The sequence below is a fragment of the Vipera ursinii genome (assembly GCF_947247035.1).
Source record: "Vipera ursinii genome assembly, chromosome: 1".
Classification (NCBI taxonomy): domain Eukaryota; kingdom Metazoa; phylum Chordata; class Lepidosauria; order Squamata; family Viperidae; genus Vipera; species Vipera ursinii.
This window is the reverse complement of record NC_139512.1, coordinates 48,981,056-49,005,934: the sequence shown is the minus strand read 5'-3', so window position 1 is coordinate 49,005,934 and position 24,879 is coordinate 48,981,056. Positions and strand designations below refer to the sequence as shown.

Sequence of the window (24,879 nt, the reverse complement as noted above, 5' to 3'; positions counted from 1 at the left end):
TGTTTGAATAGGCTTATCCTCCCTGCAATGGGGGCAGCTGCAGAGAACTCCAGGGCCAAGAAGGCGTGACCTGTTAATAGGAAGGACAGATGTCAATGTCCCCTTACCCCAGATTGCTTTGCCACTGCCCTTTGCTATTTAAATGCTTTGATGTTCAGCTATGTTTTCCTGTGGGTTCCCTTCCTTGAGAATACCAATATGCTTAACGTCCCTTGAGAATTATCAACACTCAGAATATGTATTTCCATTTTACTTTCAAACTATTTGTTTAAAAAACCTAGAATTTCATTAAAGTGACTGATACTTACTTCAGGCCAACAGAAATGATACTGAACAAATCAAAAATACCTATTGTAAAATAAGATGATTCGGTTCCTCTTATACTTTCTGATTTCCTACCAATTTTTGAATTTAATGATCCAGTACAGGTGAAATGCTTCTCAAGTCTTTGGATAGCTTTCTGTTTATGCTGAGCTTTGTAGTTATCTTGCCCTAAAGAGACTTCATTTTTTTAAAAAAAATACGACACAGCAATTTGTGTTCCAATTCTGGTATATATGTTTTTAAAGCAAACACCACTATCCTATTGTGTATGGAAGCTGAGGATGAGGGGTGGGGAATTAGCACCAATCTATGAAGCAAGAAAAGAAAACACATCTTCACACTATGGTTGATTTCAGAGTTTTGAAAGCAGTAGACCAGTCTTCACTTTGTTCCCTGCCTCCCAATATATTTAATGCACTGTAGGCTGGTATAATGTGCCATACCTCCAAATGATGACATGCAGAAAATATTGCATATTAAAGAAAAGTATGCACAATCCCATTGATAGTTCATTGTTGGTACGAAGTAAATTTTGATTTTTCTGAGTTCTATATGCCTCATATTTGATCTTTTAAATGATATTCAGGTCAATGTTTTCTCTGTTTTGTTTTGGAATATTGGTAGCTGCCTTGAATCTTCAAAATGAGGTGGGTCAAACGTCCAATTGAATATGCTTAAGGAGAGAATGCCACTAATAGCATCCACTTCAAGTACAAATTAGTTCACTATCACAACATGGAGGAAAATTTCTGCTGAATGAGTAAATATAGGTTTTGTGCAAAGTATCTGAAGGGCTGCTTTACAAAGCACATTAATGTAACTACAGTATGTTGCTGGAGAGTTAAAGTAGCTATACTTTAAAGTTAAAGTAGCTATACTGCTGCTTTGAAATTGATCCCTGCTGGCTATGCATGCATATACACGCACAAATACTTTACATTTCTCATTGTCTCTGTGCCTGGATAAACATACATAACAACTAGGGATAGCTTTGAATTGGCTTTGTTAACTTTCTGAAGGACACCCCTATTTTAACATTTCATGGAAGGCTGCTTCATTTACAGCAGGATGCTTTGTGAAGCACATGCTTTTGAATGTTTTGTGTAGCTCAAATATTTATGTGAGGAATACATATAAGAAATGGATCCATAGGTCTATATCACCATGCATGTAAATCACAAACAGGCTGTGTCAATACTATAATACATAGATATACCTTTTCATAAGCATTAGCATGTAGTGTGCTTGGGTTTCAAAGACAATCACAATCACAAAGGTCACTGTACATATGCACCCACATGCATGAATGCATTTATTTATCCATATAATAGCATGATTATGTGTTCAGAAATCTTTGTATTGGCATATGAGAAAATATATTAGAAGACAGAATGTTGCCTTTATACCAGTTAGATTGTCCATTCGGTTGAAATCTGTCCTGATGATCTTCAGCTACAGTATCTAATGTTTCCAACAAGGAGTAAAATGCTTGTGGCTTTCCAGATGCTGCAGCTGAACCACAATTTCCAGCAGCCCAAACAGCTTGCTTCCATGACAGCATTATTGATGGCATGGATCCAAAAGGTCATTGGATTGTGCTCACCATGGAATTGTAGTTACACTGCCAAAAGTGGGGTGGGGGATGGGGAAGAAGATGTTATAAACTTGAGCTTTCCTGAATTTTATTCGCTCATATCTGAAAATTGTCAAAAATAATAACACTGTTTTTAACCAAAAGAATCAGAAGTACTCTGACAGCAACTCCTCCCACAATGTTACCACGAGAACAGGTGTGAAAAAGATATACTTTTAAAATAGAATTAACCTTACATTTACTTCATGCAAATATTTTGTTCTGATCAATATCAGGATGTAAGATTTACAAGCATCACCATTCAGATTACTGCCATGCCTTCCTTCATGTGTATGTGCAAAGGTTTATTCTTTTAAAAAATAGTGAAATACAAAAACATCTACATCACCAACAAAAAAATAATTCCTATGCTAGTTCCTATTCGAATATTTAACTGTACTATACAGTTTAACCTGGATTAATTTTTTACTGTAAGTATATAGTAAATAATAAAGAAAACTTGAAAATAGAATAGTAATTAAAATAAACATGACAAAAAAGAAGAAAATAGAAAAAAGATCCACATACTAATGATAAATAATTAATATAAAGTTAATTCAGGTACCAAACGTGTCATTAATTCTATAGTAACAAATTGGGTCATCATCTAATTTTTATGATTTTAGATAAATCACAAACTTACATTCTAGATCCATTTCTTAAAATCAGGAGTTTCTTTCCAATATTCTTTCCAATAATATATTTCAATTATCCTCTTTGCCATAAAATATAGTTTGCCATAGTTGAACCTAACTTTCAGAATTAACTATAAGTTTTCTTCCAAAAATATATTAACATATGTACTGTAGTTATTGGAGATCAGAATAGGACCAAATCAAATGAATTAAGGAACCTTTAAATTTCTTGCATCACCAACGTAGAAAACCTGATTTCTGTCCCTTTGAAAACACTTCTCAATTTTAGTGTTCATATTAAACAAAGATATTGGTCTATAGCTTGTGAAATCTCTGAAACTTTAATGATATTGTAATCTACGCCTCCTAGAATAATAAAAGAAAATAATAAATGATTGATTATAGTCCTCCAAAAATTTAGGTGCCAATAAGTACTTAAAAATTTTATGCTACCCAGTGAGTAGCATTTATCCAGTCCTGGCGCTTTCTTTTGCAGTGTCTCTATGATATGATATTATGTAATGTTTATGTTTGTGCCTATTTATTTATTTATTATCTTCCTGAGAAGTTCCTTCCACTTTACTATGTTCTAGGAAATTAACAATTTGCTATTTAGTACAAGACTACCTGATTAATATAACTATAGCAATAATAAAACTATTGATTAATAGATTCTCTATCAGTAAATAACTGTCCATCATTGGCCTGAATCTCAGAAACAAAATTTCATTGTTTTTCTTATTTCAAATGATAAGTCAATAACTATTTTTTTCTCTCCTGATTCCCACTATGTCTGTTTAATACATTTCAAAGACTATTCAAATTATTCTAAATATACAAGCCCCAGTTTAATTTTTTTTCTGCTATAAATGCTTGTTATGATTAATCTGTGGTGTTTGCATAACAAGAATAAGTCTTTAACTATCTCTTCCAACTGTGTAAGATCAGTCTTTGAATCTCTTGTTTGCTGAGGTGAAAACAATAATGGATCCCATATAATTTTCATAATTCTTTGTTGTCTGCTTTAAAAACTTTCATATTTCTCTCAGATGAGGAATTGCTTCTTAGGGAAGATTATATTTCAGAAGCATAAGAACTACTAGAAATTTGCTTTTGACCCAATTAGATTCCATCCATTTTGTTCAATTTTTAAAAAATAATTTTGAATGTCACTATTTTATAGCAATATTGAAAATATTATCAGATGTGTTCAAATAAGTATCAAATATCATTAAATATATCTACAAAGTTGCCTGAGGCACAGGCTAGGTTACAAAATTCCTCTATTGCTGACCTAAGACAAAAAAAGCCTCTTTCGGAACTGAAGAATATCTAGCACTAATGGAACAAAATAACGTGATATAAGTTTGATTTTGACATGTGACAGCAACTTGAAACATGATTTTGCATTTATTCTGAATCAGTCAGAATAAAATAAATATTTGAAGGAAGGAATTTATGTTACGGCTTTGGAAAGTATTCCAAAGGAGCATTTCTGTTAGATCTAAGCAAGTTTTGAAATGTTAAATAGCTACACCTTTTGCAAAATTCAACTGGCTTATTTGAAAATTATCCACAACTGTCTCTGATTGTGTGTAAATACACAATCAGAACAAAGGAAACAACTCTGTTTAGAACTCCTAACAAAGAAAGTGAGTATAAATACAAATGCATGTGGATATTCCTGGAGACCACTTTCAAGGCAGCTGTATGAACCTTACAAAAACATAGTTCCTTTAATGAATCAAGGAAAAGTACTTTATGCTCATGCACATTGTGAAGCATCTTTGCATAGCTCCACTATATAAAATGGTTCCCACTTTGCAGTTATTGGCAGAAGTTCTTTAAATCTAGGCTAGAGGGCTTTTCGTAAGATCAGGTTGGCAAAAGAGAATTGTAGAATCGGTTAATCAATTGCCTTGTTATGTCAGTTTTGGCTGGCTGGCAGTAATGGTTCCAGCCAGTTGTGCAAGCTTCTGATTATAGTTTCCTTTTCTATTTCAAGGAAAACAAAGCAAAATACTCAGCGAAAAATGCTCATACTAAACAGATGTTTTTGACCCTTATTTCTCTTGCTGGCTTTATTTTGTATTTATACTCTGGTGCTTCACTCTATCTTGAATGTGCAGAGAGGTTGTGTTGTGATTCAGGGTCAGCCTGTGGGTTCGGCATTTGGGTCGGACAATTCAGAGGAGGAGGAGGGGGGTGCTGGAGAGGTTGCTGAGGGGGTTGGAGAGCTTGCTGATGAGAGCCCTCAGCCAGGCCCCTCCCACATGGTTACGACGCAGACCCAGCTGTGTGAGCCTGACAGCGTGGATGAAGATGACCCACAGCTGGCCCTGTTCAAGGACGCCCGACGCAGGAGGCAGTCAATCAGGAGTAAACAGAGGAAGGCAATGGGGCACCTTGGAAAGGAGGCAGAGAGAAGCCACGCCCTGAACTGTTTAAAAGGGGAATGCGTGGGAGGGCTGGTTTGCTGAAGGCAACCGTTTGAATAGTTCCTGTTTCATGGTTCGTGTCTTGTTTTGCTCTATTTGCTTTTGTGTTCATAAATTTGGCAGGCTTAGTTCCAGCCTCTTGCCTTCTTGTAAAGGGGTTGTCCCTGCCTTATCTGCAGGGCCGGTAGTAGGCTGGTACAGAACAGGTTGGTAGTATGTGCCCAGCAGAGAAGAAATAAAATATCCTACCAATACATGGTTAATTCTTGGGGAAACGTAATCCAGACATTTTCCTAATTACTATAGTCAGGATGCTTGTAATATGCTTTTTTCTTTTGCCATTTACACATATTTTCAGAGCAGTTTCCTGGGTAAGACAAAGGATCTCTAGTGTCCTATTTTCCATAGCTATATTGCTACTTTTATGGGCTTAAAGGGGTTAAAGCTGGAATAACCAAAAACCAGTTCCCTGTCTATCCAAGCTCACAGTATTATTTCCAGTGACTTCAGAAAATTCTTCCTTTTAATACAGGTACATAGATAGTATCAGGGCTTTTTTTCTCATAGAACACTCAGAACGGAGTTCCGGCACCTTTTTTGGATGGAACCTTGAGCGTAGGCAAGGCGGGTTGTATGACATGTGTGAGTTCTGGCACCTTTTTCTTTTATAAAAAAAGCACTGGATAGTATAAAGTGTTCCTTTTGTATATATCTTATGCTCTTTGCTTTCCCCTGCACTTTGTCCCATTTTACTAGTTAACTTTTTTTTCCTTTGATGTTTGCTGATTTTTAATCAATAAATTTCAAGATATATGTTTGCAACTGAACTACGTGTCATGTATGCCTGGGTGCAGGGATTGACTGAAAATGTACTGAGTGCAAACTAAATGTTGCCCAATAATTTTCTAACATTATTCAATGAAAAGCCTAAAAATAAACTCATAGGGAAAATATTTTATTAAATGTACTGAATCATCCATTGAGGTTAGTTTTCAGCTTTATTAAGGGTGATTCATAATCTATGCACTATAATTTAAGTAGTGTCTTTCATGGTTTATTATTTTTGTGGATGGATGTTCTGGGGCCTTTTGTGTTAAAATGAATCTATTGGAAATGGGATTATAGTTCTCTTTTTCTATCAATAACACTAATCTGAGTAGGAATGAGCAAATTAAGAGTTAACAGATGCTATGGACTGTGTACAAATTATGAACTTTCTATAGGGGTACACATATTTGTTATACCTTTTTCTCCATCTGGGAATTTTATTTATTTAATAAATTGATAAAGCCATTCATTTATGGGTGGTTAATGGACATTTTTTCTAAATTCACCTCACAGGGTGATTGTTGTGGGGAAAATATGAGGAGGAATGTGTATTAGGTATATTCACTGCCTTGAGTTATTTATAAGAATAATAAAGGTGGGATACCTAGATAGATAGATAGATAGATAGATAGATAGATAGATAGATAGATAGATAGATAGATAGATAGATAGATGATAGATAGATAGATATTGCAGACAGCTGACATTAGTGAAAAAACAAAATCTATGTTTATATTCCTAACTAGAAACCTCTTATAAACCTTTTTCATGAAACAGAACAAAATGATCTTACGTTTTATAGCTTTGATGATTAAAAAATATAGAAAAATGAAAGTTTTCTTTTTATAACCATAGAATAAAATGATTTTGTAATTGTACTTATATTTTACTGCAAAGAAAATTGGAAGCTATTTCTATTACTTTTCGTTCTTTTGCACTTTTTGTCTTTACTTTTTCCTTTCTTTTCTTTATGTTAGTTTTTATATTCTTTACAAAATTCTCAATAACAAATTTACAAAGGAATAACTTTTAAAACAGCAAGTTACAATAATAGCAAAATAATTCTAGAACATACTTTACTCCCAGCTGAGACACCCATATACAGGTGTTCTATTGAAGGAGAACTTTTGTTCCTTTTCTCAAGATTTTTGTTGTAAAGCAGAGTCAGCTTGCTGTCTCTTTTGTGGATGTGGTCTGTATCTTTTAATGGCTTTGATAATTCCTACTCCTTCTATCTGTATGAGACATAATTTTGCTTCCTAAAGAGGCCAGAAGTAGTTCAACTACATCAGAAGTACCACAGGACGTATATATTTAGACTTTAAACAACATGCTTAGCAAGTTACTTAAAATTTTAGCGCACATGTGTGTGCACGTGCGTAACACACACACACACACACACACACAGAGAGAGAGAGAGAGAGAGAGAGAGAGAGAGCATAGTAAGTTTGCTTAGTTTAAATCTCATAGTTTGTGGTTTAGCATACTGTGTAAATTCAGCAGGGTCAGTTAGCATATGATTTGGTCCATCAGGGAAACCCCCCAAAATAGACAAATTTAGTAATCAAATTAAGTACGTCCAAGTTCTAGTTATAACTCTTTATATGCTATTTTCTTAATTTCATACATTTGCATGAACTGTGATTTTACTTTGCAAAAATAAATATGGCTCAGCGATATTTTTCCTACATCTTGTGTTGTAGAATAGAGACACAAAAGTAGTTCAGTCAGTCTGGGGTTAATTGTGAATATTGGTTAAGAACTGTCTGTGTTTAAATAAAATGACTTGTCTGGAATTAAGTTGGCCTCTCATTCGCTTGCCTCAAGTAAGTAAAATCCAATGAAAGAAAATCCAGCTGAGAGTTTATTGCCCAGCAATAGGTAAACTCAATATTTACTTAATTATTTTATAGTTACAATACAGTTAGCATCAGGTCTTACAGTAACATAGCATCTAAGTACAGCATTTACTTCTGTCTTTAATCCAATGAAGGAAATGAACTGAATTATTAGGAAATTGACTTAGATGTAAAGAACAGTTTTTCTTTTGTCCTGTGGGAATTATCTCCAAATAAAATAACCTTAAAAATTATTGGATAAATAATAAGCAGTATTAAATAATCAGAGAAATAAAAATATGGTGCCACCTACTTCTTCATTTAGTAAACAGAGCTGGTTTAAGGACATCACATCATACGCAGTTGCTGGAGATGGGGGTGGTGTTTAAACAGAGTGTCAGGCTCAAGTAGTCTCTATGTGTAGAGTAGCCTGATGGGGATTGGTGGGGTTTTTTATTTTTGGTTTCTTAATTTTTATCTTGGGGTTTTATAATTGTATTCCAATTGTTTTAACTTGGGCAATCATTTAATCTCTTTTTAATGTTTGTATTTGATATTTTATTCTGCCCTGTGAACCGCCCTGAGTCCTCAGGGAGAAGGGCGGTATAGAAATAGTATTAAATTAAATTAAATTAAAATTAAATTAAATATTTCACTGGTGGCCATGGCAACTGGACTATTAAACTTGCGGTCCAAATATCAATAGAGCACAAGATTTGGAGAAGATGCTCTAAAACCCCAATTTATATTGGTAAATGAACGTTATACTGATCAGTTGCCTCTACACGGATATACATTACAATTTATTTGTTCTATCATGTTCCAGGTCATGGGGCAACTTTTTCTCAGAGAAATCTTCTGGTAGTTTGTGCTATTCTAAAAGAGTATATATTTTCTAGGAAGTAGAACCTGTTGAATGCAATAGGATTTTCAAACACAGATGGAAAGAATTGGACTCTGTTCAGTAAATCCAACCAATTGTCCCTAAAGAACACTTATATATCTTGATATGTATTAGAATAATCACTTCTAAGTTATTGGTAAGCCTCCCTTTCCATCTTTCTTTGTAATAGCTGGTTGTTTACTTTCTAAACAGTGTACAACCAAAATATGCAATATTGTCTAATCTCTGTAATCCTGTGCTATTATTTTAAATGTACCAGTAGTGTTTGGGGAGAGGGTTATTTGCACAAAATTGTACATTTCACCTTTGAAATCTTTAATACTCTACTGATTGTTCATTGGGTTAGTGTAGTCCTGAACATAAAATAGAAAAATGTATGTTTTAAATTGCTCTTATATGACATGGAATTGGAATTTGAATTCCCAGCCTGTCCTACATCAACAAATGAGGTAAGATAGAATATTGGGAGGCTAGTTACAGGCCAATGTTGAAACATATCAAGATGTGACTAGGGCTTCGAACATCAATGATGGAAAATTAATTTTAATATTTCAGTAAATAGGTTGAAAAGATTAGCTCATAATCTGTGCCTGTATGGGAAAAATTAGGAGGGCTGTACACATTTAAAAATGTTTTCGAAGAAGTGCTTGAAACCTTATTCAAGTGCAGCTCCTGCCTACAATTAATTAAAGCAGTTTGACTTTTTCAAGCTGCAGCCTGATTCTGGAAACAAAAGGTACAGCTGTTTTAAGAGTCAGACTAATTTTATTGAGCAGGTTACTTGTATCTTTTTTCAGACTTGCACCCCTGAAGCCTTTGATTGAGTTTTGAAGCATTTTTTCTGAATTATTTTTAAAGCAAGCACAGTCCTAGAAGTTAGCCCATAAAGATTTGGGCTGAGTGTATGTCCTTAGTTTGAATGCTTTAATCATGAAAAGTGATTGAGTGAATTTTTTTAGATAGTGGAAAAATGGAAATAAACCACTTTTCAGTTCTGTTTTTCTGAACTCTTTCACATAAATTTCTACCTGTGTTTTGCAAAGAAAGCTTCAATAGCAATTTTTCAAAGACTATTATTTGCTTAGAAATGCAAGTTTTTGGAGCAACAGTAGCTTATCATATTGCCCCAAAGGATTTTGCAGGAAAATAATTAGACAGCTGTCGCTTATTTCAAATGCAACATTGTCCCCCCTCTAAACAAAAAAAATGTGGTAGAAATTAGCCCCTTTTAAATGCCTGTGAATTGAGGGAGAAAATACATGAGTAAGGAAGTTGAGCCCATTCTACACAAATGAATCTGGACAGTTCTTTAAGCCAGAGTGTCCAGTTCACTAGCATCTATTCAGCAATTTGGGAAATAGTTATTTAGTGTTCAACATTAAAAAGAAACCCATCTTACAACGTCAATTTGATTGTTTCAAAAATCATTTGACTCTTCCTCAATGTGGTGCCCTCCAGTTCTATTGGATTACATTTTCCAGAAGTTGCATCCATAACTGAATTTAATAAATTATTTTCCTGACAGAATAGAACACATCATAGTTATTTATAAGCACATTCAAAACCTATTATGTTCCTATGACATAATTGAAAGTTTGCCAGTGTCAAATACATTCTCTGATCTACCATAGATTTCTAGTCCTCTCAAATCATCCTAAACCTAGCTGCTGGTTTTATGGTAGGACCAGGAGCACCTTCCCCACTTTCCTATTTAGCTTTGTGTTATCTGTGGTGAACATAGTATAACAAGGCTGGAAGGGACCTTGGAGGTCTTCTAGTCCAACCCAGCTTGGCAGAAGAATTTATATCTTTCCAGACAAATGGTTAGTGTTATGACTTTCCTTCCTTAGATCTGGAACACTTCAATGTACCTCCATATCCCTCAGATCTTGCTATTCTTAAAGCACCGGGAAGGGAAGGGAAGGGAAGGGAAGGGAAGGGAAGGGAAGAACTGTCTCACCATTATAACAATTATATTTTTATTTTATTTATTTTTATTTTTATTCCATTTATATCCCACCCTTCTCCGAAGACTCAGGGCGGTTTACAAGCTTAGCAGTAGCCTATAAAGGGGAAAGGAGATACTGATGCTGCTAAAGTATATCCCAACAGCTTGAATATTTACAATATTGTCTTTGAAACATTTCAGCTAAACAGGGATACACTGCTCCTATACCTGGAGGTTCTACTCCATTTTAATTTACAATCCAAATCACTGTTGTAAGTGAGCACTACAAGCTTCATTGATGCACATTTTAAACCACAGAATTATTGGTATGGGTATATAATTTTGTATTTTGCACATTTTTTCATGTCATTTCCTGTAGCCAGAAGCTGATGTTACTACAAATCATAGAACTAATTAAACCTAATGCTATACAAAGCTAAACTATTTTTACCTGAATATTTACGTTAGAAGATAATCAATTTTCCTTCTGTTTCTATATGAAAGAGATTTCCCATCACCCCATGTTAGGTAATTTGATTATTGAGAATAGATCTCCTGATGCTCAGTAAAACTTGATTTGTCTTAACAGGAGCATCGGATAACATTACAAATCTTCAATTAATTTAGACATTTGGATAAATGGGAGTGATATTTGCAAAGGAATGCAGTGACTTGCATATATGCAACCAGTGTACACAGTAAATCAACCAAGACATTTAGATAAGCAAGGTACAGATAATTGATCTTCTGCTCTAATTGCCCATCAGTTTAGGTTAGCGTCAGAGCGGTAAGAAATAAGTGCATGAGCATGCGGAAGCATTTTCATTAAGGCAGGCACCACAAAGTAGTGGATGGTCAGTATGATAAAAACTGGTATCCCGAAAACTGAATTGTTAATTGGAAAGACAAACTGATATTGGGACTGTAGCTCCTCATGTCCCCTTATAAGAACATGGAAAAACAAAGAAAGGGAGACTTCCCTGGGCTTGTGTTTTCCTTCTGGACAGAGGTGTTAGATTGAACTTAAGAGAAAGAGTAACTGAATAGACACTACTGGGCAGTGGAAGCAGAATCTCTCCAAGGGACTCTTAACCTTTAAGGGTGTAAACAGAAATGAATACACGTGCACAGGCATATGCCTTCAGATTTTACCCATCATATAATATACCTTTGGTGGTGAGCTGCTCTTGGAGGGCACATTACAAGACAATGGGGACATCTAGTGGAATGCTGTAAAGCTGCATTTGAACATGACCCAAGGAAACATGGCCAGCAGTCAGCGCACACAAGGGAATGAGGTTTCCTTCTTAATTTTATTAACTGTGAAGTGATATATCCAATGGCTACAGCCAGATATGATATGTTCCATTTTCTGAATTGATTACAGATAGAGTGATTGCTGGTCTGAGGCTAAAATGTGGTTGTTGCTACTCAGGGCTTTTTTTCTCATAGAACGCTCAGAACAGAGTTCTGGCACCTTTTTTTGGATGGAACCTTGCAGGGTAGGCAAGGTGGGTTGTATGACATGTGTGAGTTCCGTCACCTTTTTCTTTTACAAAAAAAAGCACTGTTGCTACTGCTGTTGATATGGTGATTAGATGGATTTTTTAAAAAAAGCCAAAGCGAATTTTGTTATTGATCAAATTGTTTAGACTAGTAAGGAGTTTGGAAGGAAGCATTATGCTATGTAGCCCACTTTCCAAAGTCATTTGTGAGCCTTCAATAACTATTCCGTTCAGCTCAGTGGGTTTCTATGAGAGGAAACCTCATTAAATAAAATAGGATTTTCTTTGCCTGTTATTCAAAAATATCAGCTGAAATTGTGAACCTCTCCACATTTCAAAGGTTTAGGTTTCATGATTTCAGCATAAAGCTCTTCAACACTTACTGAACTGAGCTATCCATCTTAGATTGATTGGCTATTGCTCAGACTCTTACAGGATGTGTTGTGCCAGCCTACAGTTCCTGTCCAATTTTACAAAAGATAAGGAAGTTGCATTAGGAATGAAGGTGGCTGCACTAGGAATAAAGATAAAGTCTGCAAAGCAGACCTTGTGTTTATTCCTAATGCAACCACCTTGTCTTTAATACAGTTGGGGAAGAAACTATAGACTGGCACATCATGTCCTATAAAAGACAATTTAATCCTGGCAACTACAGGGATGCATCAGTGTGCTTTTCTTATCAGTGGTTTGCCGCTGTCATTTTCTGGGACTTTTTTTTTTCAAATTTCCAATCTAGCCGATAGCCCTTCCAATGGCTTTCCTTCCAAGCACTAACTAGGCCTGTCTTTGACTGTAAATAAAATAAATAAAATAAATAATAATAAATAAAATCCATAAGTTGCCGCCATTAGAAAAGATGGGATGGTTATATAGAATGCTCCTATACAATTTTATGTACTGCAAGGTACTTACAAGATTCGTCCTCATGATTGTGGCAATGTGCTTTCCTCATATCCCTGAGGCAGAAAGGATGGAGGCTGTTTTAGAAAGCTCTTGCCCTGCAGCTTAGCTTTCCCACACCCCAGGAACTGAGCCAATCAATGTTGCTACTCACGTACAGTTTAGTTCAAGATATTCTAAGGCCCATTGATTGCTACATCCCCTGTTCTTTCCTCTCCTACCCAGCATTGCCTATGACTGGGAAAAACACCCACCATCTGCTTCCCTGAATATGTGGTAGGGTGAGGTTTGGATGTTTAGCTGAAATGTTGTTTCAGTCAGGCCTACCTTTCCACCAATGCCACATCCTTAAATTATTCCTATGCACATCTGCTTTTGGAATTGCTTCTATTGAAAATATGAGACTTGCTCCTGCATAAATACAAGTAGTCCTTGACTTACAACAGTTTGTTTAGTGACAGATTGAAGTCACAATGGCACTGGAAAAGTGACTTATGACTGTTTTTCACACTTACAACTGTCATAGTATCCCCATGGCCATTTGATCAAAATTCAGACATTTGCCAACTGTCTCATATTTATGACGATTGCAGTGTCCTGAGGTCATGTGATCCCCTTTTGCAACCTTCTGACAAGCAAAGTCAATGGGAAAACTGGATTCACATAACAACAATGTTACTAACTTAACTGTAGTGATTCACTTAACAACAACAACCTTTACTAGGTTGTAAAATGGGGAAAAACTCACTTAACAACTGTCTTGCTTAGAAACAGAAATTTTGGTTTCAATTGTGGTCAAAAGTCGAAGACTATCTATATACCAGGATTCACACTGCCTCTGTACTGAAAAGGAGTCAAGACTTGAAGAATTCAGCCAGGGGAATGTTACGCCTCATAGTTAATAACAATGGAGAGGCGCGAGTATTTTTGATTGCCTCTCCACTGCAAATGTTTCTCTCCCTTTCTCCCCATACACACAGGCACGTTGCCTGCACACAAGAATGTTTTCTGACTGCACTATGCACCTGTTTTTCTGCATTATGCTTTATCAGTGGGCCAGCAACAAGATGGAGGCTTAATTGTGAGGCCGTGTCCTCAGCAAACTGCAAGTGGGCTGAGGTCAAGCTATGGCAGCTGGAAAATGTAGATGATACAAACTCTGTATACTTGGTTTACATTAGTCTGAGGGAAGGGCTGGTGGCATGCCTGTAAGATTTTTATCTCCAGGATATTTCTGTTGTTGAACACACAACATGCTTCTGTTTTCTGCAATATTCTTTTTCAACATGTTCTGAAAACATTGGTATTTCCCTGAGAAGAATGAAGTCTCCTCGGTGTTGGCTACATCCTATTGGGGCACACAAGCAGAGCTTGTTACATAGATAATTTTTGAATTGTAATAATTAGTCTGAGTCAAAGGACAGTTCATGTATAATTTCAGCTTTAAGAAAACAAAAGTGCAAATAGTGCAACTACCATTGTATTTTTTAAGGTCAAGCTATCACACACATTTTTTATATATAGGAGCTTCAGGGAAAGGTTTGAAGCTTTTCCATTTTATCTTCAACTCATCCATAGGAGATGAATTAAACTGGAAATTTATTATTTGGATAAGATCATCCAACAATCTTCAGGTCTGAGTATCAGTTTGAATCCAGATCCCTGAATTCAGTGTTGTGCCTAGTATATTCTTCCAAGTTATTTAAGATGCATTCACATGTTAATTATTAAACCACTTCTGTGACTCCTAGGCATATAAATGTACTCAATCCAATATTCTCAGTCCCTTCAGAATTCAAATTTTATTATCTGGAAATGGTTTTTAGTATCAGGAAAGTCTGTGAACTTGTGATGGGCATTCCATGATCTTCCCCTCAACTAGCAGTAATAAATTTACTTAATTTTGTCTATTTTCAGAATACACACTTGGAATTTTGAAATGTCATTCGTACAAACTGGTACATTATTTGGCAAAAAAATTGATCATTATTTTGTATCCCTGGTTACTGCCAGCTTGTTGTTAATCTGAACTTAATCAAAACAGGTGACACTGTTTGTCAAACTATATGATCACATGCAACAATATTAAATAAAATTGAAGAGTTTATGATAACTCTTGTCGCCCTTTTCATTGCATGATTCAAAACTGATAGTGGTACAGAATAATAATACATAGAACACACTATTTATCTGTGCATAATACTAAGTACAGAGTATTTCTGCTGTATTAGCCGGAGTCTTTTGATGGAGTCATGGTAGGACTTAAAGCCAAAGTTGAGGATTGTAGTAAAAGGCACCTACCAAGGTCTCTGCTTTAGCAGGAGGTACCTCTGTCAACTTTGAGAATTTTCAACTCAGAGTTTCTTCATTTATACTCCTGAGTCTTTGTTCTAGCAAGCATATACTGATAAAACAAGGAGAAAGATAAACTTCTTTGGGCCTCAGTTCTATGTGATGTCATGGACTGAACTCTGAAGAAGGAAAAAGAATGGTTAAAAGTAGAAGCTGATCTGTGAATCCTTACTGGGGTATTTCCAATATGCCATTCAAGAACTTAGAATTAACCCTGGCTTATTGCATTTCTCGGAATATTAAATTCTAACTGAAAGTCCCATTCAGTCATACTCCAATACTAGATAACCTTTAGGTGTACAGTATCTTTCTAAAGTATGCATTGTTTTCTGATTGATATGTAATTCTTTTCCTTCTCCCATGTAGGTTGTTTATAAGAATAATGATATTCGTCTGGAGTTATCTCGTTTGGCAAGGATTGGTGACACAAAAATGAAAATCTACGGGGAAGTGAAATTTACATGTGAGAATGTGGCCACGTTGGATCCAATCAATTTTGAAAATCCCGAGGCCTACATTAGTCTTCCTAAGTGGAACACCAAGCGAATGGGGTCTATCTCTTTTGACTTCCGCACTACAGAGCCCAATGGCCTTATTCTTTTCACTCATGGTAAACCCCAGGAAAGGAAGGATTCCAGAAGCCAGAAGAACACCAAAGTGGATTTCTTTGCAGTAGAACTCCTGGATGGAAATCTCTATCTTCTTCTTGATATGGGCTCTGGAACTGTCAAAGTAAAGGCAACTCAGAGGAAAGCTAATGATGGAGAATGGTATCATGTTGATATACAGAGAGATGGTAGATCAGGTATGGACCAAATCCTTGAAAAGTGTAAACACATTCATTTCTCTAATAGAAAGTCTTTTTAAACAATAGAATTAGATGAATTGCTTGACAGTAGCAGTTGTCTGTAATTGTACATTGCAGGTTTAACTAAGGTGATGGTTTTGAGCTGGAATACTGTAACAGCATCCCAAATGTTACAAATGAAAGTAAAGCTGTCCAGAGTAGAATTCAACTTGTATTCTTAGACACTTTCCTTCACACACAGTATTTGCATAATTTTTGGCTTGTCTTTGTATCCATGTGATTCCACACTTACTTTATTTCTGGCTAAGCTGTGGTTCGAAAATCACAGCTGATTTACAGCAGCAGCAATTAGTTTTTTTCAGGAGCTCTGAACTAGACTTTTTTCTTATTGTAAAGAAAGAAAGCTCTCCTCACTTGAGCTTTCCTCTTTCCACTACTGGTAAAACCAGCATTTCTAAGCTGTACCTAGACAGAAGAAAGTAAAGAAGGATGGTTGGATGGATGGATGGGGAGAGAGAAAGAGAGAGAGTGAGAGAAATGAAAGTGACAATCTCTGCTTCACAGAATGCTGATGTGGTAAGCAGAGGTGGAGCCCTAACTGGCAAAAATTCAGTTATATTACCTGTAACTTTTAGAAGTCCAGTAAAGACCTTCTGGGGGAAAAATGTGTTCTGCCACTAAGCTGAAATCCCTCCCTTTTGGTATTTTATTTTAAAGACTTTGCAGGATGCACTTTTATCATACATAGACATATTCCAGTGGCTTAAATTTGTGGGCCAAATGTTCATTGGTACTCTGGAATTCAGTCAAATCAGTGGAACTTGCCCTGAAAGATGATGCAGTAACAATGCAGTGTTAGGCTTACGGTAAAATTGGCTTATCCTGTGCTACCATATTCTTCACCAATAATTTTGCATCAAACTGCCAGTGTCAATGTTGTGACAATTAAGAAACTGCAACCATTTTACCTTTTGCTTTTACTGCTGTTTGAGATATTTAGATGAAATGGGGGATGAGGGGGATTGCTCAAGCGTTTTCAGTTAGCCATAACAATTGCAGCTGTGTGTGAACTCAAGGTCAATGTTAGATAAAATTTTGGCGGGTTGAGCACTTGGAAGGAGAGCCCAAGTTTTAGAATAATTGGTGAATGTGATTTATGGCAGCCTTTCTGGGTGGGAATTACAACTTGTTACTTTGTATCTGGGGGAGGGAACTTCAGTCTTGGGTTCAACTTTGTAAGTGTCAATACTCTGTTTCCTGAATAAAATGTTCTTTAAGGAAGAAATCTTTGCCTTGAAGTTTTTTTAATTGGTGTCATCTATCAGAACCATGACAACCAGATTATTGCAGTACAGATAGTCCTTGTTTAGCGACTGCAATTGGCTGCTAAGCAAAGTGGTCACTAAGTAAAACAGTGACTGAATATTGATCTTACTTCAGCTTTCTTTTGCTTTACAGACCTGCCAAGTCAAAAGTGTGAGAACTGATCACAAAGTTACTTTTTCATCACCAGTGTCCCTGTGAATAATTGCTAAATTAGGCTGTTGCTAAATGAGGACTACCTGTAATAGCTTTCGAAACCGTGTATAAAAATAGCCTTTGGAACTACTGACATCATCATAGAGCAATAGATTTGTTATACTTCATAGATTTTCTAGTTTATCAAGATAGTTACTATACAGTCTGACAGTTCTGCTAGGAGACAGTAGCATGTTTCAGGACAAATGTTCTCTGTCCTCTGTTTAAAGAGAAGTCCTTGATCTTCTATACTAAATTTTTCACCCTTCATCAGAATTCAGACTACACAGGAAAGTGATTTACTTTATCTCTTGGACTCTTCCTTGACCTTCCTTTCTAATTTCTTTCCTTCCAGGTACCATTTCAGTGAACAGCAGACGGACACCTTTCACTGCAAGTGGAGAGAGTGAGATCTTGGATCTGGAAGGAGACATGTATCTGGGAGGACTGCCTGAAAATCGGGCTGGCCTTGTCCTTCCTACTGAGCTATGGACAGCTATGTTGAACTATGGTTATGTGGGCTGTATCCGAGACCTCTTCATTGATGGGCGGAGCAAGAACATCAGGCAGCTGGCAGAGCAGCAGAATGCAGCTGGTGTCAAATCTTCCTGCATTAGGGTCAACACCAAACAGTGTGATAGTTATCCCTGTAAAAACAATGCTGTCTGCAAAGATGGCTGGAACCGCTTCATCTGCGACTGCACAGGCACTGGCTACTGGGGGAGAACATGTGAACGGGGTAAGTTCAGAATTCAGAAAGAGATTTTATCCAGAGTTGAATGTTGTTCGTGTGGCGTTTTAATTTCTTGATACTTTATGCTACACCTAGGCATTTTATAGCCCCTGGACCACATCTGGCCTTTGGCTGTCCCTATCACTACTCTCTGATCACTAGGTCATCAGGGAAAGAGTTTTTAATCAAAACGCTTCTCTGAATCTGGCCATTTTTGGCATTCAGTATCTTGAGGATTTCAGCCTTGGTTGCTTCCAATGAATTGACCTAAGCAGCAACTTGTGAATTAAAGGGCAGATTGAAATGTAATTATGCTCCAACATTTGTTTCAGCACAATTCTTACATTAAAGTAAAAACAATAAATAAAATAAAAACAAATGCACAAATATATTTTGAGATCTAAACCACACTGCATCATCAAAATATGAAATACTGTCTGTTTTTCATATCTATGCAAATCTTTCAAAATGGGAGCTTTGTAATAAATGGGGACACAATTAAGGCATCTCTTTTTGAAACAAGAGAGCAACCATATCTTTTTCCAGGCCTGGGCTGTTGTTTTGTAGTACCTCTCAGTTCCCTCTTTAAGTGTATAATATGCAAAGCCATTTTCTTTGCTGAATGTATGGAATTAGTTGATATACCATCTACATCTGTTTTGCTTCAAATGGTCATGTTAATTCAGGGCCAGCATTATAGGTTATCTGCCAAATACTCAAAATGGCCCATAGCTAATCTTGCTGATCTGAAATTGAACTTACTACAACTAAATCATTTTATTTGTGGCACTGTTGCAACTTCTATTGCCACTGCTGTTTCAAACCAGCCCAACTAGTTTTCCAGTTAGGTGACAGTGTTTCTAGGTAACAGTCAAGTTAATACTAGGTTCCTTTGCATCATACACTATATCGTATTTACTGATATGCAGTGCCCATTTTGACATTTGAGTGGTCCACAATAATACGGCAACCAACTGGCACAGAGTGAAGCTTATTGTTGAGTTGGCTCAACTTTTGTTCAATTTAGTGCTACATGAAGGATGGGGATATGATTCACTAACAGCTACAGGGTATAATGGCAGTCTAGGAGAGCACTTGTGTCTGAATGTTAAGGGGAAATACTCAAATTCTGATCTAATGTGGGATCATTAGCAATATCATGCTAAAGGGCTACTAAAGTCTGCCATCAGCCTGTATCCATTGAGAAAAAGCTGAAGGAGGATTAATGAAAAGGTAAAATGATATTTTAGCATGGAAAATTGTGTCTGGAAGATAAAAAGGATGAAATACAATACAGAATAATGAGTGAGTGAAAGTGGTTTTAATAAAGACAGAAGGGATGAAAAAGGCATTAAAACTTGTGCATAGTTTGGTGAAGTTATTTGCATATTATAGTTTTTGGGTTCTTAGGTTGGGTTATTAAGATTCTGTTAATAAAATAAAAGCTTCTGACAATAAAATAGAATTAACTCATCTGGCTATGTTTCCTGTCTGATTTACCTTGCAACACTGACATCAATCTTGCAAGTCTGAAAGTACTTTTCTCCTCTGTCCTTTTTAGAGCACACAAAATTAGGGAGTTTTCTGAGCTGTTTGTCCTGTCCGTATTTCTGCTGTGGGCTCAGCTGCTTTTTATTTGACTGTTCCTTTGGCTGCATCTCTTTGCCCTGTTTCCCAAGGTCATTCCCACATACTACTTTAACACCCATGTCCTGGACTAACCCAAGTTTGTAAGAGGAACATTGCATGACAAAGAAAATGATAGTTCTCTCTCCTCAGAGGAGGGAAATGTAAATGTATAGGCAGGTATATTGTTGTTGTTAGTTGCAAAGTCGTGTCCAACCCATCGCAACTCCATGGACAATGTTCCTCCAGGCCTTCCTGTCCTCTACCATCTTCTGGAGTCCATTTAGGCTCATGCCTACTGCTTCAGTGACTCCATCCAGCCACCTCATTCTCTGTCGTCCCCTTCTTCTCTTGCCCTCAACCTTTCCCAGCATTAAGCTCTTCTCCAGTGAGTCCTTCCTTCTCATTAGGTGGCCAAAGTATTTGAGTTTAAACTTCAGGATCTGGCCTTCTAAAGAGCAGTCAGGGTTGATCTCCTCTAGGACTGACCAGTTTAATTGCCGTGCAGTCCAAGGGACTCGCAGGAGTCTTCTCCAGCACCATAGTTCAAAGGCCTCAATTCTTTGGCACTCAGCCTTTCTTATGGTCCAACTTTCACAGCCATACATTGCAACTGGGAAGTCCATAGCCTTGACTATACACACTTTTGTTGGCAGGGTGATGTCTCTGCTTTTTAGTGTGCTATCTAGATTTGCCATGGCTTTCCTCCCCAGGAGCAAGCATCTGCAGTGATCTTGGAGCCCAGGAAAATAAAATCTGTCACTACCTCCATTTCTTCCCCATTTGCCAGGAATTGAGAGGGCCGGATGCCATGATCTTGGTTTTCTTAATGTTAAGTTTCAACCCAACTTTTGCACTCTCCTTTTTCACCCGCAACAAGAGGCTCTTTAGTTCAGCTTCACTTTCTGCCATTAGAGTGTTATCATCTGCATATCTTAGGTTGTTGATATTTCTCCTGGCAATCTTAATTCCAACTTTTGTTCATCTAGCCCTGCCTTTCTCATGATGTGCTCAGCAAATATGTTAAACAGGCAGGGCAACAGTATACAGCCTTGCCGGACTCCTTTCCCAATTTTGAACCAATCAGTGGTTCCATGTCCAGTTCTCACTGTTGCTTCTTGACCCACATATAGGTTTCTCAGGCAGGTATATACAGAACCGTAATAAATGATTAAATTGTAGACCTGTAAATAAATTTGAACTAGTGGGTAGCACAGAGCAATCTAAAATTAGTAAGTAGAAAGTAAGAAGTAAGTAACCCTAGGAACAAGAAAAACAAACTAAAACTTTGGAATTATAAATAAATATTTATTTTGAAGCCAATTTCATAATAAAATAATTTTGAAGGGCATTGTTCAATCTCTTGTTTAATTCTAACTCCCACTCCCCCAACCCCCTCCCCAACAATATGCCTACATCCAGGCCCCTAAAGATTTGGCCCCTTATATCTCAGTTTACCTCATCCTGGTCAAGGTTTTCCACAGCAGCTCTTGCCCAGCCTGGCCTGACCAAAGGATCACCGCTTATAGCAATTTGAAGTAACTCTTAAAAGGCAGGGATAAGAGGACATGGCATCCCATGTCTAGCAGACTATTTTCTCTCCTTCTGGTGCCGTCCACTTAAGAGCAGAACAAAACTCTCTTCTCCTTGCCTGTCATCCAAATGATACTGCCAAAGAATAGGCTCAAAGGTGAGTTCATACCTTTGCTTGGTCAAATTCACTTTTGATCTTCCTCCAACAGACATCAAAACATCTTTTCTGATCATTTATCTTTCAGAGCTCTTCTGGATTGGCTGACCAAAACTGATCAAGGACAATCACATCCTGATCTATGGTCATCTTCCAACTCTATCTCTCAAAAATGGAATTAGGTAGAACTGCCAGTGAGGTTACTGGGAAAATTCCCAAATGTCCTTTAGAATTCATCACATATTTTGATGAACATATTTTGTGTTGAAATAATTCCAAACCTCACTGACACCACTGTGGTGCTTTTTTTCCCTTTCTGAGGAGGAATTTGAACCATGCAGATGGGCCCGGCAGGCAAACAAGTAGGAGAACATTTTCAGCCAAAATAGCATGTAAAAATAATTTATTTTAAAGCCTATAGTTATGGCATGACCTAAATGTTTCCATTTGTTGTCTCTCTAGGTCATCCTATAACATGGCTTTTCTAGATCAGTTGTCCATCTGTTGAGTCATCTGATATGCATTTAGTTAAGTAAATAAACACATGGGAGTATTACAATAATATCAATGTAGTCACTAGTTGACCAATAGATAAATCTGATTTTACTTTGAAGACTACCCACATTATAGGAGCAGAAATTTCTTTCTATTCAGGTACTGTTTTGCTGCCATAGATTAAACATGGATCTCCACACGTATAGTTTGCCAGCTAATTCTTTAGTTTATTTGGTGCAGTGGATTTGTGCAACAAATTTTAAATTAATAGTAACATTCCCAGTTTTTTACACTCTTTTGGGGGATTGGGGGATCTGTCTCTCTCCAGATAGACCTAGATTACATTTCTTGCCTAATGCCTAACGAAACAGGGAACTGTAGTTCAGCAATCTCTATGTTCCCATACCTGTTCTAGAAGGGATTCTTACTCTTCCCCTTGCTTAATCTTGGCACCAACTGTTCTTTATTATCTTCTTTGCTGAGTACAGCTTATAAAGGGCAATGCATCTATTGCTGGTTATGTGATAGTAAACAAAGATCTTTAGTTTCCACTTTATTGTCTGCCAAGTACCTTTACTGCAGCATCTCTTAAAAGCTCTTTAATGAGAACACACATCTGCCAATTATATATCCAATAAACTTAGAAGCTATAAAATTACAGGGCAATAAGATGTGCTACAAAATTATTTACTGCATGGAATTAATTCTGTAGCTCTTGCTTTGTATCTTATGGTTAACAAAATGAACTCTTTTAATTCCCGGCTGTACCAAAAAATGGATGAAGATTTCTTTAGCAACAACCAAGTTACACATTTGGAACATGCATCTCCAGACTAGAGATCATCTGGGAATAATCTTGTTAAATGAAAAATCCTTTCATATCTTAAAGATGTTCATTATCAATTTACAGGCTAATGGTAATTGCAGAGTTCAGTATATTTTATAGTATATTCTACCTACTCTGATTACCAACCAAGTATGTCCTAAGATCAGGAGTAAAGGTTCAAGTGCTGGGGACATGAGGTCTATTCACAGGAAACACAAGGTTTCTTTTTCTTTGATCAATTCTTCTTTACTAGCCCCTCTGGCTTCCTGGCTTCTGCCAGAGGGTTAAAAGATCATTTTATTTATTTATTTTTTAAAAATATAGTCTGGTATCTTCTTTTGATTGTTTGTATTTGATCATAGTTATATGAAGGTAAGCAGTGTGCAGCCGATCTGGAGAGCACAGGGTCATAGGGGCAATCATGGCATTCTGCAAGGCTTGTGTACCTTGGGGAATTGTGTGAGGCAAGCTTTTTGAGTGGCAGTGGTGGCACCAGGGCTAAAGCTGAGGCCCAGGCCTCTAGTTGAAATTCAGCCTCAGGCCCTTTCGCCAAGTGCTGCTATTTCAGTGTGGCCTAAAAATGTGGGGAGGGGGGGAGGAAATAGAGAATTGCAAGATCCAATCTGTGTCAGTCATTGGGACCAGAGGTTTTGGACTTTTGGAATTCCCTGAGGATGGTCTCCAGCACAAGTCCAAAAGCTTGGAAGACTAAACCTTTGGTCCCGGTGACCAACCCAGTTTGGATCTTGCAACATTATCCTGGGACACCTATATTTACCGTCATTTGTGAAATAGAGAATTGTTTCTTTTTTGTTGGTGGGGGAAGATGACATATCAGCAGAGTCACATTAGGCATTTTCTGAATTTTTGACACCTTCATCCCCAAAGGTTCTCCATTACTGCAATATAACAAGTGGGGTTTATAAGAGAGACGACTAAATATGAGATATTAGTTTTCATATGATGACCTGGTTGACGTATGGATTCTTGAAGACTTCTAAAATGTAGAAAGTCCTCAATACACTGTATTCACTGCCATGTTTTAAGGCTATATCAAACAATTACTTTTGACAGCCTGCTGCATGGATATCATATTAAATTCCTAGATACATATCTTTGAAATATGTTTTCTGAGCCTGAGGTGTTGATACAGAATTGAAGAGAAGCAAGCAAACAGACTTTTCAACTGTTGTTGAATGTAGTTCTGGGCAGTTTCCACAGAAAATATTGATGTCTTCTATATTTAAATATATATAATGATGCTTTGAGGTATGACCAATCCTGTACCAAAATGTCTGTGCAGCTTACTAATTATAGTGTCTATGTGAATAATGACTGCATAGTAGGGCTGATTCTATTATTTGAACATCATTTCAGAGCATTTCATTGTTTTGACAATTTCCAACAATATCTTTCCTCTTGATACCTGGAAAATCTTGAAAGCATATGAGTCAGCAGCACTACTCTATGTCCCTCTGTGAAATAATACATAATGCGACTGCGCAATTTATCCAGTGTTTCCATTTCTTAACATAGTTTTTCCCCTTACAGTGATTTGGTATTTAACAGTGATATACTGTACACTGAATCTCCTTATTTGATATCAAAACTGAGATACTGGTTATATACTGCATTTATGTAAATAGATGAAAAATTCTGAGAAATAACTAGATAACCTAAAACTATAACAAATCCCAGGTCCTTTTTACTTTTCTGTTCCAGGGATCCAAGGGGGAAGATGTGTTATTGTGAATATAAATGATTTGCAAACGGAGTGATTCCCCCCCCTGCCCCCAGTTTCTAAATAATGGCCAGGTTGAAACCCTATTTTAGTATACATTGTTGCTAGATGCTGTTTTTAATACTAGCTTCATAAAA

At 36.8% G+C, this 24,879-nt stretch overlaps 1 protein-coding gene across 4 annotated transcripts in view; it reads left to right on the top strand.

Moving 5' to 3' along the window:
- The window catches only part of NRXN3 (neurexin 3), a gene marked incomplete at its 5' end in the record, with an annotated part of 1,287,103 nt that overhangs the window by 321,026 nt on the left and 941,198 nt on the right, over nucleotides 1-24,879 (top strand). For all 4 annotated transcript variants that reach the window (XM_083375237.1, XM_083375239.1, XM_083375240.1 and 1 more), the window contains 2 exons: nucleotides 15,672-16,110; nucleotides 17,987-18,370. In XM_083375237.1, the coding sequence (XP_083231363.1) occupies nucleotides 15,672-16,110; nucleotides 17,987-18,370 (823 nt within the window). The remainder of the gene's footprint in view (nucleotides 1-15,671; nucleotides 16,111-17,986; nucleotides 18,371-24,879) is intronic.